This window comes from Emericellopsis cladophorae (genome assembly GCF_022114955.1).
Source record: "Emericellopsis cladophorae strain MUM 19.33 chromosome Unknown NODE_13_length_450635_cov_117_157991, whole genome shotgun sequence".
Lineage (NCBI taxonomy): Eukaryota > Fungi > Ascomycota > Sordariomycetes > Hypocreales > Bionectriaceae > Emericellopsis > Emericellopsis cladophorae.
The window spans coordinates 233,286-249,559 of NW_026250938.1; the positions used below are offsets into that span (position 1 = coordinate 233,286).

The window sequence follows — 16,274 nt, forward strand, 5'->3', positions numbered from 1 at the left end:
ATGTAGACGAATCGCCCAGAGAAAGAATGCGAAAAGGAGATGGTAGACCTGCCCGCAATGAAGAGAGGTTGAAGATGATGGGAAGGAAATATGCGGCAAAGGAAGGTTTCTCATTCAATTGTGTTGGGAGGAAGGAGGATTGTCCGCAGGCGCCGCCCACATTCGGTGGAGCAAGCTGGACTTGGGACTCGGACTGGGACGGACGGTGCTGGGGTCGGACTCCGCATGCCAGATGCTGTCACGTCTTGCTCGACAGAGGCTATGACCAGAATTAACTTATGATGTTCAAATGCCTGGACTCAGAGAGGATTGGGGTAGCCCTGGTCGTTGAACGGCTTTTGTTAATGGGCTGCCTCGACAAGTACGATTATTCGCTCCAGCCTCTAAGCCTCCAGCTGATAACAGGTCAGGGACCAACATGCGTATCAGTGTCCACTATACGCTCAAACGCCCCCGATGCGAAGATTGCTAACGAACCAGGCAAAAGCCGCCAGGGTTGCTGTGAGTCGTAAGCTTGTAAGTCTGCCTGACTCACGGGCCAACGCAAAGGGGTGGGTTCACGTCATGTCGTTGCAGATGCCAGGCACGCACAAGCGCGCCGTTGTCCAGTTGGCTCTCACCTGGCGCAGGCAGCCTTTGAAGAAACAAACATGCTTGCGGGGGAGGTTGCGTGTGAGGTTACATATGTATCAGATGCGCCGTACGGAGTACTGTGAATACAATGACGACCATCGCTTGTCACTGGGGGGTCTCACGAACGTCCGGAAATAGATGAAATAGCCATGGATCCCCATTCACTTCGGAACTGTGTAGGAAAATTGAAACCACCCCCAGGATCAGGTTCCCGGGAAGCGGGCCAGCAGCGGTTGCACCGCCACATCTACTCGAGCCACCTTGAGATTGTGGCGCACGACGCTCCACCACCTCGGGAAATTTCCTTCGCGCGACGAGCATTTGCGCTGGGACGGCGTTAGTTACCATTATCACCAACCGCAACAAAAAGGATGGCTTGCACACGTGAAAGCTATCGCATAGCGAGCGCGCTATTGCGTCGGCAATTGCCTATCCGGACAGCTGCCCCTGGTGTGAGGAGATTTGCCTCGACCGAGGCTGAGAAGCCTTCATCAAACCAGATCGACGACCTTTCAGAGCTTGACGATGCGTCATCTTTCAACACACCTGCTCCCGACGCAGCTATCTTGGATGCGTTCAAGAGCCGTCCTCCTCCCGTTCGTACAGGCAAGCTGCCCGCCAACAGGTAAGCATCACTGGGCCAGACGGTTGGGCTTGGATCCCAGGAGCTAACAGCCTTCAGGTACCAATACCACCCACCCAAATTCAATCGCGGACCTCTTCACCCAGTACAATCACCACCGTCGTCCGATCCCATAGCCCGTAACTTCGTGCCCGGCCCTTTCAACCACCCGCGTCTGCGACACACCCACGATTCAACCATTGCACCAGACCTACTCACATTGACCTACCAACACCACCCGCCTGGGGAAGAGCGCGTCGTATCCACAAAAGGAGAGCTCAGAGACTGGGATGGCTCATCGCCGTATCATAAAAACCGCCCCAAGAGAGGGCCGAGGGGTCCTGGTTCTGATAGGCTGGCTTTGTTGGAGCGCGATATTGTGTTCAACAACATCCCCGAAATCAAGTCTGTCAGCATATCTATGCACCAGCCTGAAGCTGCACGCGACAAGGAGTACTTGAATGTGGCCCGCGCAGTGTTGCAAGCGATTACTGGAAAGTTCACCGAATTGAATTTCTTGAAGAAGAACGTGGTGCAATTCCAGATTAGGAAGGGTGGTATCGGAGGTGTCAATGTGACACTCGAGGGCAACGACGCATACGAATTTGTGGATAAGCTCGTTACCTTGGTGCTGCCTAAAATCAAGGAGTGGCCTGGTGTGAAAGCCACAAGCGGCGACGACAATGGCAACATCTCCATTGGTCTTCACAAATCGGCCATGACCTTCTTTCCTGAACTGGAGTACAATTTCTCGGTATGGCACACTACACGACCTACTCTTAGACTGCACTAACGACTCGACAGGCGTACCCGGCGAAAATGATTCCTGGCTGTTATATCACCATTCAGACCACTGCCACCTCTGACCGGCACGGGCGTCTGCTACTAGAAGCATTGGGTTTCCCCTTTTACGGCAAGGTCAAGAACTAAGCATGGGAGCATTCTGGGAATTGTATATTTAGATCATGTACATCAGCTTGTGTCAACGGAATTTGTATCATAAAGAAGCGAAGATGGTGCGGTGCCCCTAGGGTTCGCCTTGCTGTCAATATCTAAAACCCGGTGCTGTCCAACGCCCGAACGCCATTCCCTCCCCTTCTATTTTGATGGTGTCCTATAAAGTGAAGAGCGCTCATTGTGCAGAAACCTTTGCCTTCTCCCTGAGATCATTCATGATCACATCAATCGCCTCCATATCTGCCGCATCGATTTTCGCAGTCTCTTGACCACGCTTCCCGAGTTCCTCCGCGAAGATATCCATCGACGGCTGGTAATTCCGCACCGCAGAACTCAACGCGTATACCGCTTTTCTCCTCACGTCGCTGGGCTCATTTTCGTGCGTTGCCAGTTCCACCAGAGTAGGAAGTCCTCCCACAGCCAGTAACCGCTCCTGGGTCTTCTCGTTGTTCTGAACGGCCGTTCCCACACACCAAGCGGCCATTTTCCGACACTCCTTCTCTGCTGATTTGAGCTGTTCGAGAAGAGGTGTCCAAAGGCCAAGGTTGGCAATGTTGTTTGCGTTGTCGAGGTTCTCGATGAGTTGTTCAAAGTTGTCGAAAGCAACGAGCTTGTCGTCAAGGGTGATTTCAGGCTCATCGGAGCTGATGACCTGGATTGCGGCTTTCATCAAGTCGGCCTCTGAAGGGCCACCCATGAGGGCGGCCATGACATCAGGCGTCAGGTCAGAACCGCCCGTCGGTGCCGTGGGGTCATTTCTTGTAACGTCTGAGTTCTCGATGCTCCATTTCAGGAGCTCGTTGAGACGGGGATCATTGGCTGCCATTGTGTCTTTTTGCCTGGTAGTTGTGAAAGGATGAATACGACGTTAAGGTCTTCGGGCCCGTTGTGTCGACGAGGATCAGACTGGAGTTTTTGTCTGACTGCATCTTCGTCATGCCCCTTCTGGAAGCTTCAGGAAGAAGCTACTCTGGAAAGGGCATAGCGCCAACTGGCAAACTGGAGGGGATAAGATTTCAAGGAAGAAGTTTACTGCGTAAATATGGCAACTACCTTAGCGAGTTAGAGATAAGACTATTCCAACGACACGATGAAGCCGACGCGATTTTCCGCTATTTTCTATTTTCCTTAATCAACTTCAATAACGACGTTGGCCGTTAGACAAAGTGTGTCAACTTTTTAAAAAACAGAGGTCTGCCCCGCCATTGTACGTACTATCTTGCCCCTCATCGCTGCTTTAGGCGTAAAGTATGCGATATCAAGGCGAACGCGTGTGGTCTTGTCCTTATAACCCTACTTACGTGTGAACATGTAATGCGCTGTCAATCACCGCGCCTCCATCTAGGGGAAGCTTTATTAAGATAAAATTCCCGAATAAATGGGAACAACTGTGTCTTCCGGTGTCCTACACGAGCCGCTTCACAACAGATCAGTTACGAAATGTAGGTTCGAGAGCGATTTTGTGAATCTCTACCAGCGCGCAAGATCTAGCCATGCCATCTTGGAATTTATCAGATCAGGCTCCGAAATTGAGCTAACACCTAGTGAAGTCGATGAGGCTGCAGTCGCAGACTACAGCGCTGTAGCCTTGCCTGTGCGTACGTGGCGCTTATCTTGTGGCGAGTCCTTCTGAATTCAAGAGCCGCGCTACTTTGACATGCCACATGGCAGACCTCTTGTCAGCAGGAGTGTAGAGCATATAGCGTTTTGTGACGAGGGCTATCTCGATTGAGCTAATGAGCAGGTACGGGCCTCATAAGCCTGTGAATAGACTACAGGGAGAAATACGAAGGTATCGGCACATGGATACCTGCCCGTGTTTATGTCCAAATCGATGATGTCCAACCAAGACACCACCATAACAGTCTGCAGCGGCTGGTATGATTCCGACCCGGCAATCAGCGATGATATGGAACTGGCATCATTGCGTGCAAGCTGACGACGTCTGAGAGCTAGGACGCCACTTTCCGAAGTCCGGCCCGAGTCACGCGCATCCGTCCAAGGCTCTCTCAACCCAGTCGGGCTGGGTGTGGTTGATGGAGGCAGTGCCTTGCAACTGCCTCCAGCAGTGGTGGTGGTTTTGGTGGTCCATGGTGACGAATGTTAGAATTTTTGGCGTCCTGTCGACTGGAGGCAACAGCAAAGGCATGCACGTCCCAGCCACCACCACGAGCCAATCACTAAAAGCAGCGAGCCACAAGCCCCCACTTCCTGATGGCAGAAAGCAGGCGGTGAGGTGTGCCAGGGAGGACTCTCAGCGCTTTGTCACCCAGGTCTAGGGGATGTTGGCCCCTATCGCGGTCCCAGTCAGCCACCACCTTAGCGACAACACGACAGGACTTGCCAGGCTCCTTTCCACAGACGGAGCAGCCAGGTCTGATCCGCCCGGCCCCCTCCACACTCATTCATTGAACATCTCGCCAGCTCGCTCCCCGTCTTCTTCTCTCCTCCTCCGAACCTGCGTCTCTCCGCTACCGTCGTCAAATCACTCCACCCGCCACAATCAAAGCTCAGCGTCAGTCTCGCTTTAGAGCTTATCCATCTCGCTCCGGCTTTCTCTCTGTACAATCACTTAATTCACTCCAAACACATATAATCCGCAGCCATGGAGGGTATGTAAAAACAACAGCTCCTCCTTTGCCCCTATCGCAACACGGCCTGCGCGGCTGCACAGACTGTCGCGAGCTTCATACCAGCATGTGCACACGAGAAGAACTCTGGCTAATATCAACTTCTCTCAACAGAAGAGGTCGCGGCCCTCGTCATTGACAATGGGTAAGCTTCACCCCGCTGTCTCACCGACATCATCACCGTCCAGCACCCTGGCCGCCGATCGAGATGCTGCACGACATTTCACCGCCCAATCGATCGCAACATCTTCAGGCCAGGACAAAAGACACATGAGCATCGGACATACTCAAGAGGATCGCGGTGGCTAATTCGACTATAGTTCGGGTATGTGCAAGGCCGGTTTCGCCGGTGATGATGCTCCCCGAGCTGTTTTCCGTGAGTACCCCACTTCCGCATCCTCAAGCTTCCAGCCATCCTGCGCCGACAGAACGGCGGCTGCCACGAGGGTCTCCGTGATCACTAGTTCGAACTGAGCTGACACTTCAAAGCTTCCATTGTCGGCCGTCCCCGCCATCATGGGTAAGTTTGAGTGGCCACCGAATTCAGTCGCCCCTTGATTGGCACAGCTTCTGACCTCGTCGATTAGCATCATGATCGGTATGGGCCAGAAGGACTCCTACGTCGGTGATGAGGCTCAGTCAAAGCGTGGTATCCTGACTCTCCGCTACCCCATTGAGCACGGTGTCGTTACCAACTGGGATGACATGGAGAAGATCTGGCACCACACCTTCTACAACGAGCTGCGTGTCGCTCCCGAGGAGCACCCCGTTCTCCTCACTGAGGCTCCCATCAACCCCAAGTCCAACCGTGAGAAGATGACCCAGATTGTCTTCGAGACCTTCAACGCTCCTGCTTTCTACGTCTCCATCCAGGCTGTTCTGTCGCTGTACGCCTCCGGTCGTACCACTGGTATCGTCCTCGACTCTGGTGATGGTGTCACCCACGTTGTCCCCATCTACGAGGGTTTCGCTCTGCCCCACGCCATTGCCCGTGTCGACATGGCTGGTCGCGATCTTACCGACTACCTTATGAAGATTCTCGCCGAGCGTGGTTACACCTTCTCTACCACGGCCGAGCGCGAAATTGTCCGCGACATCAAGGAGAAGCTCTGCTACGTTGCTCTTGACTTCGAGCAGGAGATCCAGACTGCGGCTCAGAGCTCAAGCTTGGAGAAGTCGTACGAGCTTCCCGACGGTCAGGTCATCACCATTGGCAACGAGCGCTTCCGTGCTCCTGAGGCTCTCTTCCAGCCTTCTGTCCTGGGTCTCGAGAGTGGCGGTATTCACGTCACCACCTTCAACTCTATTATGAAGTGTGATGTTGATGTCCGTAAGGATCTGTACGGCAACATTGTTATGGTAAGTTCGGTCCGTCCCGAGATATGTTTAGAGGCTGACATAAATACAGTCTGGTGGTACTACCATGTACCCAGGTCTCTCCGACCGTATGCAGAAGGAGATTACTGCTCTTGCTCCTTCTTCCATGAAGGTCAAGATCATCGCTCCCCCCGAGCGCAAGTACTCCGTCTGGATCGGTGGTTCCATTCTCGCGTCCCTGTCCACCTTCCAGCAGATGTGGATCTCCAAGCAGGAGTACGACGAGAGTGGCCCTTCCATCGTCCACCGCAAGTGCTTCTAAGCAGCCCCGACGGTCTATCGAAACCCCTCGTTGTCCCCAGTATACGGACTACGAGCAGCTCATGGCGGTGGTGGCGCCCGATGCAACGTCTACTCGGATGCGCACGTATCCCGATCGAGTCTCACGTTTATGAAAAGTTTTTAAAATGGTCACGGGGGTGGGCGTTGCCTTTCTGAGAAAGCATGTGATGGTTGCCACTTTGTCTTGTCGGATGCGTTATGAGCCATGGAAGTAGAAGCCGAGGTTGACACACAATTACTTGCTTTTCGTTCGAGACTCGGTCAACTAAAGTGTGATCATGTTCGATACGGTACCGGTGATGTGCAGCGTAAATGTGTATGGTCTTCCTTCATGGGATTGCTTTGGGGGTATCTGCACCTATGTCCCTTATACTTTCCTCGACAGGCTCGTTTCGGTCTTCAGCTAGGGTTGAATCGGCTTCTCCCTCGATAGCTGCCTCTGCTCCCGATTCTTTGCCTTCCTCGAGTTTTTTGTATTTCCGACGCTTCTTCTTATCAGCACTCGCCGACTTCTTCTGTTTGATCCTGCCCACAATGGCCGAGCGTGCCTGGTCGCCGTTGCGGAACTCGTCGATCTTCTGGGCCAGAATCTCGCGCGCAGCCTTGCGGTTCTGATCCCTTGAGCGCGTCGACTGGCACTTGACGACAATACCAGTTGGGGTGTGGCGCAGCTGGACGGCCGAGTTTGTTTTATTCTGATTCCGAGTCAGTGAAACTTGTTCGGGGGAGCGCGACACTGATAGAGTGCCAGATATGTGTAAACACCAGACGTACAATCTTTTGTCCTCCCGGGCCGCTGCCCTTGAGGTAGAACTCCTCGATCTCGGAATCGGGCGGAGGGCCAGGTCGCGGAGGGAGCTGTTTTAGCCAGCGCTTGGGCGCCGTGGTAAAGGCAAGGCGCGAGGCACCCTTGCTAGATATCCGGCCATTTCTTGAACAGGCTGCTCGTGACACAGTACGCAGCATGGTGGTGGTGACGTGCAATCGCGAATGTTGCTCTTCGTTCGCTGCGCCAAGACTCGACGTTCGCGACGTCACGTGGGTCTGAAGAGGCTCACCGGTTAACATTAGATTCGTAGCTGCGCTACCAATATGATACTCCAAGCTACCTGTAGGCTTGTCCAAATCAAGTCGGCACTGGCTTTTGTAAAGCTTTCGTTTCGTTGGCCTACCTATCAGGCGTTGAGACTACAATCACCTTGGGGTGCTGTAGTGCAACGTGGTGTTGTGAATTTGCATTTAGCAACAGCCTGACCACTTTGCCTATAACATGTAGAAGTATCTTTTCAACTCCAGGCCATCTTAAATTTGCGCGCAGACTCGGAATCTATTGGTAAGCACTACATTAACTTCTTTGAGCTGCTTGCGAGATACACGCGCGCAGCCCTCTGTCGGTAGCCTCCGTAGGGTAGGTCAGCATTGAGTAACTCGGGCGGACATGACAACCACCTATTCCGATTCAGGAGACGGCATTTCCCGACATCGACTTTGCAACCATTCCCTGGAACCCGATTGATACCTCATCTACTCCCATCGCGTAACGCAAACCTAGAAAGACAAAGTGCCACTCGAAGGGCGAGCAGTTCAAAAGACACATAGTACGAGACTTTGGCGCCAGCGCCCACCCGATTCGCGCAATGTCCCAATTCGCCTACTGGCAGAAATGGCTCCAGCGCAAGAAGCACCATTTCGAACTCTCCTTTGCAGTCTACATGATGACGCCGGGCGAGAAGTTTGCCTTTTGTATGTTTTGGTCTTTTCCCAAAGCCGTCTCTGGACCTACTGGCTAACAACGCAACAGACAGCATCTTCTTCCTCCTATCGGCCCTTACGTTCATCGCCATCATCCTGTACCTACCGCATCACATCTCCTTCCTCGTCGGCCGGGCGTGGTACTACATCAATGGCGAGCAGCTTGACGTTGGCGAGGTGGTCAAGGAGATGTCGTCAAGCGTGCTACAACCCGAGACGACCGGCTCCGAGGTCCTGACAACTGCCGGGGAAGAACTGCTTAGGGAGCTATGAAGGCCGTCGTTGTGGGGAACTAGGGACGCGTGAGCGGAAGAATGGTGTTGGAGCATATTATGCGTGCAGATGACATGGCCTGCGAGATGACGGCGGGCTTGGTGTATGCAACACGGCGTTTGGGCTGGCACTTGTTTTGAAACCAGACATAGACTCGCTAGGAAACTATCTGGTCCAATAATGATAATACAGGAGGACGACTCTTAAGCGACGGATCCATCATACAAAGCAAATCTTTGTGCCTCGGTCTTTTGAGATTGTATACCTGCATGGAGAACAATAGCATGGTCTACACTGGCGCAGGGCTTGGCATGGATGGGTTGACTTCTTCATTGTTTTCAGATCCGCTACGGACTACTCCCCCTGAGATAGTCCTCCGATAGGGAAAACAGGCGCAGTGAACTATCATTCCCTGCTATTGCGAGCTCTGCCTTGTCGGCATCAGTGCCAGGCCGCCAGGAAAGTTGCAGCACTGTCTTTGGCATTTGTAGTCTGGGGCACCGTGTCAGTGTGTATGCACCAAGAGGGGGTTATGTTGAGCTTACTCTTCCTGTTTCGGCAGGTTAAGCACCTCTCCCGAAACCTCATCGATGTTGTGAAGACTAAGCAGGCCACCCTCCGTCCCGACGGCCAGCACGCACTTCCCACCGACAACCCTGGGCAGAAAGTCAACCGCCGTGACCGGTTCACCTGTCGGGATCGATGCCAATTGCGTAAAGCTCAGCTTCCCAGCCTCGTCCGCTTGGCTGTGCCACAGGCGGACCTGCTTGTCCCTGCCCGCCGTCGCAAACAGGGGTTTATCGTTTGGCGCCCACGCTGCGTCTAGGATCATTCTTGTATGGCCCTTGGGATTCGCCTGGAGTAGAGCATATTGTAAGGAATCGTTTGCACTACGCTCAAAGACAGCCCATTGTCGATCACGACCTACGCTGAGGATGTACTTGTCGTCTAACGAGAAGCGGATTCTCGTGGTTGTGAGCGTGTGTGCTGTCAGGGGCGGACGGACTTCCGTCCACTTGTCAGTCTCGAAGAGACGAATGACAGCATGGTTGATGGAACTGGCTTTGCAAGCACTGGCGACAATCTTGCCGTCGTGGCTAGCCGCAAGGCACGAGATCTCATACCCGTGGCCGTAGAGCTTCTCGGTTTCGGGCCAGAGGGTATGGCGCGAAAGCGTCTCCTCGTGTGGCGGGTGGTCAATGTCGAGATAGGATCTCTTGACAATGGAGGCCGGGTCGATGGCTTCCCTGTCGCGGTCATCGACGGCTGCTATCTCCTCGTCGTCCTCTACCATGTCGATGGCCTTGTTGGATAGCCCGAGGACAGGGATGTTGGCAGCGTCAGGCATGTGCTCGACATTCGCCTCGCCGATTCCGCCAAGGCGATGGAGCATGGACGCCACCGCTTTAGGTTCGCTGAAGACGCGCATCAGCTTCTCATCGGCTCCCGAGACAAACTGTGATGCCCCCAAGGCGTCAACACAGTTCAGATCATAGCCGTGGATTTGAGGTCTCGCCATTTCGTGCCATGTGTTGCTTCCATTAGCCGTCCATATGGTGTGCAGTCGAGTCGTTTGATCCAAGCTGGTCGATAGCAGATATTCACCATTCCCTGACCATGCAATGCCCGTAACGGCTTTTGTGTGGCCAGTGACGGGAACGCAGGCCTTCCAAATGTCCGTGTCGGGCTGCCATTGCCATCTCCTCCAGCTGCCTGTTCGCCCCAAACAGGCGACAGACTGACCATCGGGAGACCACAACCCCGTCCAGAAACCACCTGTACTGCCCGTGGCTGTGGTAGCGCCTTTTTCCCTACTGATCTCGCCCAGCCTCACCATGCTAACCCAGATGCCGGAACCTGGATCTGCTTCCCAGATGGCGAGTGAGTTGTCCGCCGACGTCGACAGGAGCTGTAGCTTGCCGTCAGCGTGGGCATGCCACTTTGCACTGTAGATCCAATCTTCGTGGCCCAGCAGCAAAGCGTCAAAGGTTATGGAATAGTCCAGTCCGGCGGTTCTCAGCATGTGTGCCTTATTGGAAGGGGATTTCCCAGGGAGGTAGGCACCGCTCAAGGGATCGTTGCTTTCAGTGGCGAGGGCGGGGAGTTCTTTTCCCTGGTGCACGCGCCAAATGCGAATGTACTTGTCTTGACTTGCCGACGCGAGCAGAAGATCGCTCTCCGACGCGGCGGTCTCGCGAACAAAACTCAAGGATCGGATCCAGCTCTCGTGACCTGACAGGTTGGCCTGAACCTCAAAGTTGACGCATCCGTTCTCGATGCCGTTGCGCACGTCCATGGCTGTCAGTATCTGAATCGTGTCCCTGGTCCCAGCTGCCGCGAGAACGAACAGATCGCCTTCTGCGTCAAGCGGGCTGATGGCGAGTGACAGTGGGAAGAACTTGGGCATCGTCTTGATTGACTGGCGTAGCGTCAACTTTCCATCTCGTGAGATCCAGATTTTGATGGTCGCGTCTGCGCTCCCGGTGGCGATCAACCATCGCGGCTCGGTGCCTGGTAGCCTGTATGGTACGATGCAGTTGATGGCGCCTGTATGGTCCGACACAGTTGTGACTGTCTCAAAGCTGTGCGAGCCAGATTGCGCTCTCCGGACAATCAGTGTTTTGTCGTCCGACCCAGTGATGAGGTAGTCGTGGGTGTCGGCATCGCTGGAAGGCAAGAATGCCACAGCCTTGACCACATCCTTGTGACCGCTCAACAAAGCTGTGATGCCACGAGGGGGCTCTGCCTAAGTGCTGTCAGCACGAGCTCTCGATATGGAGAGTAAGAAGAGACTCACCGCAGGCTCCCAGATGGCAACATTGCTGTCCGCTCCAAATGCGACGATGCCTCTGTGGCTCCAATCAGCCACGGCGGCCTGTCTGTTCGATCCCGTCGACAAGTACTCTGTCACTATCGCATTAGGTGACATACTCTCCGTGGCCAGCCTGTATGTCAGTACGTATGATAGCTCACGAATGTGTAAAAGTGAAGCCTGGATATCACATTTTCGATGACGGTGATTGGCTCGCGCGAGGCTCGTCCAAGTTGGAGGAGTTTTGAGATTTCAGCAGCGGCGTTAACGTGGCGGGGCTTAACGCCGAAAGCAGGCACTTGAGTCTGGACTTAATTAAGCCCCTCGCCTCGCTGTGATTTTCACGAGGATGATTGACACATTGTCACATCACCACAAACTCACAGCTTTGCGGTATACATTCGCTACGCTACCTTATATCGCCATCTGATCATCAACTTCATCATGGGCGAAGCGATGGCTTCAGATGCCATTCCCATCGTGGTGGAATTCTCGTGAGTGGTCACCATCGCCTACAGTTCAACTACCAAACTCGTCGCTACGCAATCTGTCTGTGGTGGGCACCACAGTCCACTGGCTCAGACAAGCAGCTCTTTGACGGGATATTCAGCTGACTGGCAACAGCGGCGGTCTGGAAATGCTCTTCGCCGACGAGCAGCGTCTCACCCTGAAAGTTCCAGCCACAGACAAGGACAACAAACCCGCCACTATCGCCTACCTAGTAGACTACCTCTGCGAAGAGGAGATGAAGGATGCACGCAAGGACCTGTTTGTCCTGGACGGACACCTGTACGTTGCCAACAAGCCCGCAGCAGAGATACCACTGGCGTCTCGATCTCTGTGGACAGGTGCATGAGACGGCAGCGTCGTCGCAGCACGCGCACACCGGTACGGTACATGGACGAGCAAGTAGCTAATGTCTTGCCACAGTCGACCGGGGATCCTCGTCCTCATCAACGACGCAGACTGGGAGCTCGAAGGCGAGGAGGCCTACGAGCTGCAGTCGGGCGACAACGTGCTCTTCGTTTCCACGCTCCACGGAGGCTAGCAAGTAGCAACTGGGAGCAAACATGACCATGGGGGCCAATCCAACTCCAACTCGTGTCCAAGAAAAGACACTCACTGCCGTCTCCTGCCCGCCGCCGTCATCCTGTCTGAAATCGAAGGGTTTCAGACCCTGACCTCCCAGTCTCGCTGTGCTGAGTGGTCGCCAGCCCCCCTCCCGGCGCCACACCACCACCCACCAGCTCAGCCGCAGCCATGCCCAATTACCCAGGCCTGTCACTTCTCAGCTCTGCACGCAGCCAGTTGGCCACTGGGGACAAGGCAAAGCATTCCAGTCGTACATATGGACAGATTGGCGAGGAAGAGCAATTCAAGACGACGCAGAAGCCCCACTCCGTGGATGTGAGTGAATACTACGTATATACTCATCTACACAGGGCTATCCTTGCTGGCCAGCAGCCAGCTGCGCCGCCATCGGGTACCGACGGGCTATTATGGACGCGATAACCTGCCATTGTTCCTTTGCAAGGCGTGGCGGCGTGGTTTTCACCACAGTCGCCATCGACGTGACTGTGCTACGATGGGGCGAAGCTCGTCAATCAATTCTACGTAGCAAGGATCCTCCCCGTTGAGTGTCTCGTAGGTATAGCACCTACTAGCGCTCCGGGGAAGAGCTTCGATGGAGCTGGGTGCTGAGACAGACATGCGCTCCTGTCCGTCATCCTACGTAGCTCATGAGCACGTAATGTGGCGCACGTACGTCCTCTGAAAACACGTACAATTTACAAACTGGGTCTCACTACTTGTCTCGCGCTTGCGTCCCTCCTTCACCGTCTAGACTCCAGCGGCCACTCCAGCGGCCGACTTGGCCACTGGCAGGCAATCATTGCTGGCCAACCAAGCTCAGATGGATCAAACCTGCATGTATGTAGGGGGAGCCACTTTTCGATCCTATCACACACATCTATTATTTCATGATTGATAACAATCCGCGCCTAGAGTCCTAGATTAAGTACGTAATGGTAGCTGTGGTTGTCATTATCTGGGCCTTGGCTTCGGCGAGACGACATGGAGACGAGCAGAGACGGGGCAAGAGACGACACTGGCTTTCTACAACGGTTTTGATGCTCAACGTTTTGATAGTAAAGGGTATACTACGTACCTCGTCCGCTGTCAGGGACCAATTGTTGATCAGTTTCCACTGAGCGGGCGGGGATCCCATCGCGGCGCCGCCTATGATGTATCCCTGTCAAGACCGGGCCATGCCGAAACTCCAATTTCCCATCTATTGCAGAGGCGCAATCCGGGCTGTCGTTGGATGGCGAACTGTCACAATTGTCTGAGCCGTTTTGCAGGACCAGCCCCGGTTTCAGATCAGCGCAGGCGACAGCCAACATTGCTGGACGAAAACTGGAGCAATGCTTCTGCAGGCAAAAGCGAGCAGCCAGCAACCAGCAAGTGAGGGTGTGAGGCTTGAGCGAGACTCCATCTCTCGTCACCAAGTTTCGGATCTACGCATCCGTCTCGGAATGGCCATTGGACAGGTGTAAGGGACTGTGAACGCAGACAATTGTGGTATAGTAGATGGCATTACTGTATGTCGCGCAATCATCGTGTCTGCAAGAAGAACAGACCAAACAGAACCTGCTCAGCTTCGTTGAAATCAAATAGCCAACTGGTATCTTTCGCTCGAAATGCACAAAGACCACCCCAAATTCTCACAAGACTCCCGTTGCCCTTCTCATAAGATCTGGTAATCTCGGGCGGTATCGCCGATCCCAGGCCCAGCCTGCGCACCATATATATATAATTAAAAACAAACAAACAAACGCTTAAGGATAGAAATCAAATGTACCCTCAATTCGACAACGCATCCACCATTTTGAGTGTCCTTTTCTTATTTGGCAAGCAGAAATGCAGAAAACGAGAAAGGTTCTTTCGTAAGTGTTTCCGACAGGACGTGATTATCGTTTATGGAGGTCAAGTCAAGCCTTGACAGGCAGGGGCTCAGGTCGAGGCGCGATCCTCCGGCCCTTGCCTCGGCCTTTGACACCTTTGTTGGAGTTTTGAAAGGTCACTAGGAACCACTGGACCAGCCAGGGCGTCTCCTGTGACAACGTCTTGTTCTCCAGCAGGTCCATACAGGAATCCTGCAGGCGCTGGGTATCTTCCGAGTGGAATTTGTTGAGATGGGTCTGGAGGCGTGGTCAACGAACTGTACATATCTAGAGGGACGAGCTGAGATCCGTACCTTCAAATTCCCGCGCGTGGCAAAGCTCTTGTGGCACGTATGTCCCTCCTTCTCGACAGAGGGCATTTGGCAGACAAAGGGCCTCATCTTCAGATGCACCGTGTTGTCGTGATTCCGCAAGTCCCCCTTTTGGGTGAAGCGCTTTCCACACTTGAGGCACTCGTGGGGCTTGACGCCGTTATGGCGGTTCATGTGTGTCTGCGTGGATAGTTAGTGACTGGTAGAATCAAAGCTTGTGTATGTGTGCTCACGTTGAAGTTGGCCTTCTGTGCGTTGGCGTAGTCACAGCCTTCATAAGGACATTTCCACTGCTTCTCCCCGGTGTGGGTGTATTCGTGCTGCTTGAGGTGGGCTTTCTGGCTGAAGGCCTTGGGGCAGAACTGGCAGACATGTTTCTTCAGCTTGGATGGCTTCGTTCCGGGCAAGGTGAAGACGTCGTCGACGGCTGTGCCTGGAGTCGAGGGCGGACTTGTCATGACGGACGTGGGTGAGCGGGTAAGAGAAGTGGCGGGCGATGACGGGACCGACGACTGTGGACTGGTGGCGGTCTGTGTCCCGGGCAAGCTGACGTTGAGCGAGTCGATCTTGCGCAAGAAGTTGTCAATGGGCGTGTCGAACTGGACCTTTTCCGTGTCACAGACTGACTCGTTGGGGAGGATCGTCTTGGCTGGCCTCATCTCGCGTGTAGCATCATACGGGTTCGGGCAAAACTCTGGCTCGGGCAGAGAGCTCGAACACCGGCTGCTGTTGCTAGTGCCGGTGCTGGGAGCCATGATGAACCTCGTGTGCTCATCACTGAAATCTTGATCAAACTCCCTTTTCACATAGAGGGCGTTGGTGTCCTGGTGGTGGTGGTGATAGGTTGTCGGCATGGGCGTTTGTTGCATGTAGGTCGTGTTCTGATAGTGCATCGCGGGGTGGTAAGGGGCGGCCATCATATACGGCATGGCCCCAGCTGGGGCAGCCAATATCGAAGAGTTGGGGGGAGCGTTGTAGTACATGCAGGCGGCTCGCATTGCCATTTGCTCTTCATCAAACTGTGGTTGCCATGGGCCCCAGTTGGGACCGGTGGTGAAGGGGACTGGCCGTGTCATTGTCGATGGAGGAAGGAGGACGTGAGACTCAACAAGAAAGACTCAGAGTGGAGTGTGTTTCTTACTACAGCAGGAATGTAGTACGGGGCACGGATCGCGGTAGAAGGGGGAGGGAAGAGGAATATATATTCCACTAGACTAGCGGTCGTCACTAGACGAGCAGAGGATGGAGCCAGACGGGAGATCGTTGTGCAGAGTGCCCGCATTAGATCGACCGGGGTTCCAGGACTAGATATTTGCTTGTGCCGCAGGGGTTTTGAAGAGACAATATCCCTGGAGCGAGACGATACAAAGACCAACTCCACCGGCAAGTATCTCTCTCCCCGGTGCGATCGCACCCCCACCGTGGCGAGATGACTGGACTGTGGCTGTGAGTTTGATGCAAGATTCAACCAAGTTCGGTAGTCCCATTGTACTGTAGCTCCCGTATGGCACCCGTGGCTTGTGAGACAACGATGAATCTGGAACGGCGCCCAGAGACGAGACGGGAGGACTGGACGCGTCCAGAGGTGCATGTTGGTTGTGTTATAGGTGCTTCATCGAGACAGGCACCCGGCGACCCGGCCGGCAAGAATTAGCGTGTGGC

At 54.1% G+C, this 16,274-nt stretch overlaps 8 protein-coding genes across 8 annotated transcripts; 4 read left to right on the plus strand and 4 right to left on the minus strand.

The window, feature by feature from the left end:
* Window positions 1-1,004: 1,004 nt before the first annotated feature.
* J7T54_001310 (54S ribosomal protein L7-like protein) lies at window positions 1,005-2,185 on the plus strand (the record flags this gene model as incomplete). The annotated part of the gene is made up of 3 exons (XM_051505273.1): window positions 1,005-1,258; window positions 1,316-2,009; window positions 2,060-2,185. 3 exons carry the CDS (start codon window positions 1,005-1,007, stop codon window positions 2,183-2,185), a joined length of 1,074 nt encoding a protein of 357 aa, XP_051363309.1.
* Window positions 2,186-2,387: 202 nt separating this feature from the next.
* Window positions 2,388-3,038, minus strand: J7T54_001311 (uncharacterized protein; the record flags this gene model as incomplete). Its single annotated transcript, XM_051505274.1, has 1 exon — window positions 2,388-3,038. The coding sequence occupies one exon, from the start codon at window positions 3,036-3,038 to the stop codon at window positions 2,388-2,390; it is 651 nt and encodes a 216-aa protein (XP_051363310.1).
* A 1,779-nt stretch (window positions 3,039-4,817) lies between these two features.
* Window positions 4,818-6,481, plus strand: J7T54_001312 (actin; the record flags this gene model as incomplete). Its single annotated transcript, XM_051505275.1, has 6 exons — window positions 4,818-4,824; window positions 4,957-4,987; window positions 5,163-5,218; window positions 5,332-5,362; window positions 5,430-6,201; window positions 6,251-6,481. 6 exons carry the CDS (start codon window positions 4,818-4,820, stop codon window positions 6,479-6,481), a joined length of 1,128 nt encoding a protein of 375 aa, XP_051363311.1.
* Window positions 6,482-6,830: 349 nt separating this feature from the next.
* Window positions 6,831-7,467, minus strand: J7T54_001313 (uncharacterized protein; the record flags this gene model as incomplete). Its single annotated transcript, XM_051505276.1, has 2 exons — window positions 6,831-7,196; window positions 7,276-7,467. The coding sequence occupies 2 exons, from the start codon at window positions 7,465-7,467 to the stop codon at window positions 6,831-6,833; spliced, it is 558 nt and encodes a 185-aa protein (XP_051363312.1).
* Window positions 7,468-8,138: 671 nt separating this feature from the next.
* On the plus strand, window positions 8,139-8,526 carry J7T54_001314 (uncharacterized protein; the record flags this gene model as incomplete). Its single annotated transcript, XM_051505277.1, has 2 exons — window positions 8,139-8,244; window positions 8,303-8,526. The coding sequence occupies 2 exons, from the start codon at window positions 8,139-8,141 to the stop codon at window positions 8,524-8,526; spliced, it is 330 nt and encodes a 109-aa protein (XP_051363313.1).
* Window positions 8,527-8,873: 347 nt separating this feature from the next.
* On the minus strand, window positions 8,874-11,455 carry J7T54_001315 (RNA polymerase II Elongator subunit; the record flags this gene model as incomplete). The annotated part of the gene is made up of 4 exons (XM_051505278.1): window positions 8,874-9,018; window positions 9,072-9,382; window positions 9,455-11,272; window positions 11,324-11,455. The coding sequence occupies 4 exons, from the start codon at window positions 11,453-11,455 to the stop codon at window positions 8,874-8,876; spliced, it is 2,406 nt and encodes an 801-aa protein (XP_051363314.1).
* A 327-nt stretch (window positions 11,456-11,782) lies between these two features.
* J7T54_001316 (Ubiquitin-related modifier 1) lies at window positions 11,783-12,386 on the plus strand (the record flags this gene model as incomplete). The annotated part of the gene is made up of 3 exons (XM_051505281.1): window positions 11,783-11,832; window positions 11,963-12,127; window positions 12,269-12,386. The coding sequence occupies 3 exons, from the start codon at window positions 11,783-11,785 to the stop codon at window positions 12,384-12,386; spliced, it is 333 nt and encodes a 110-aa protein (XP_051363315.1).
* Window positions 12,387-14,328: 1,942 nt separating this feature from the next.
* Window positions 14,329-15,688, minus strand: J7T54_001317 (Asparagine-rich zinc finger protein AZF1; the record flags this gene model as incomplete). The annotated part of the gene is made up of 3 exons (XM_051505282.1): window positions 14,329-14,538; window positions 14,595-14,792; window positions 14,846-15,688. 3 exons carry the CDS (start codon window positions 15,686-15,688, stop codon window positions 14,329-14,331), a joined length of 1,251 nt encoding a protein of 416 aa, XP_051363316.1.
* Between the last annotated feature and the right edge of the window lie 586 nt (window positions 15,689-16,274).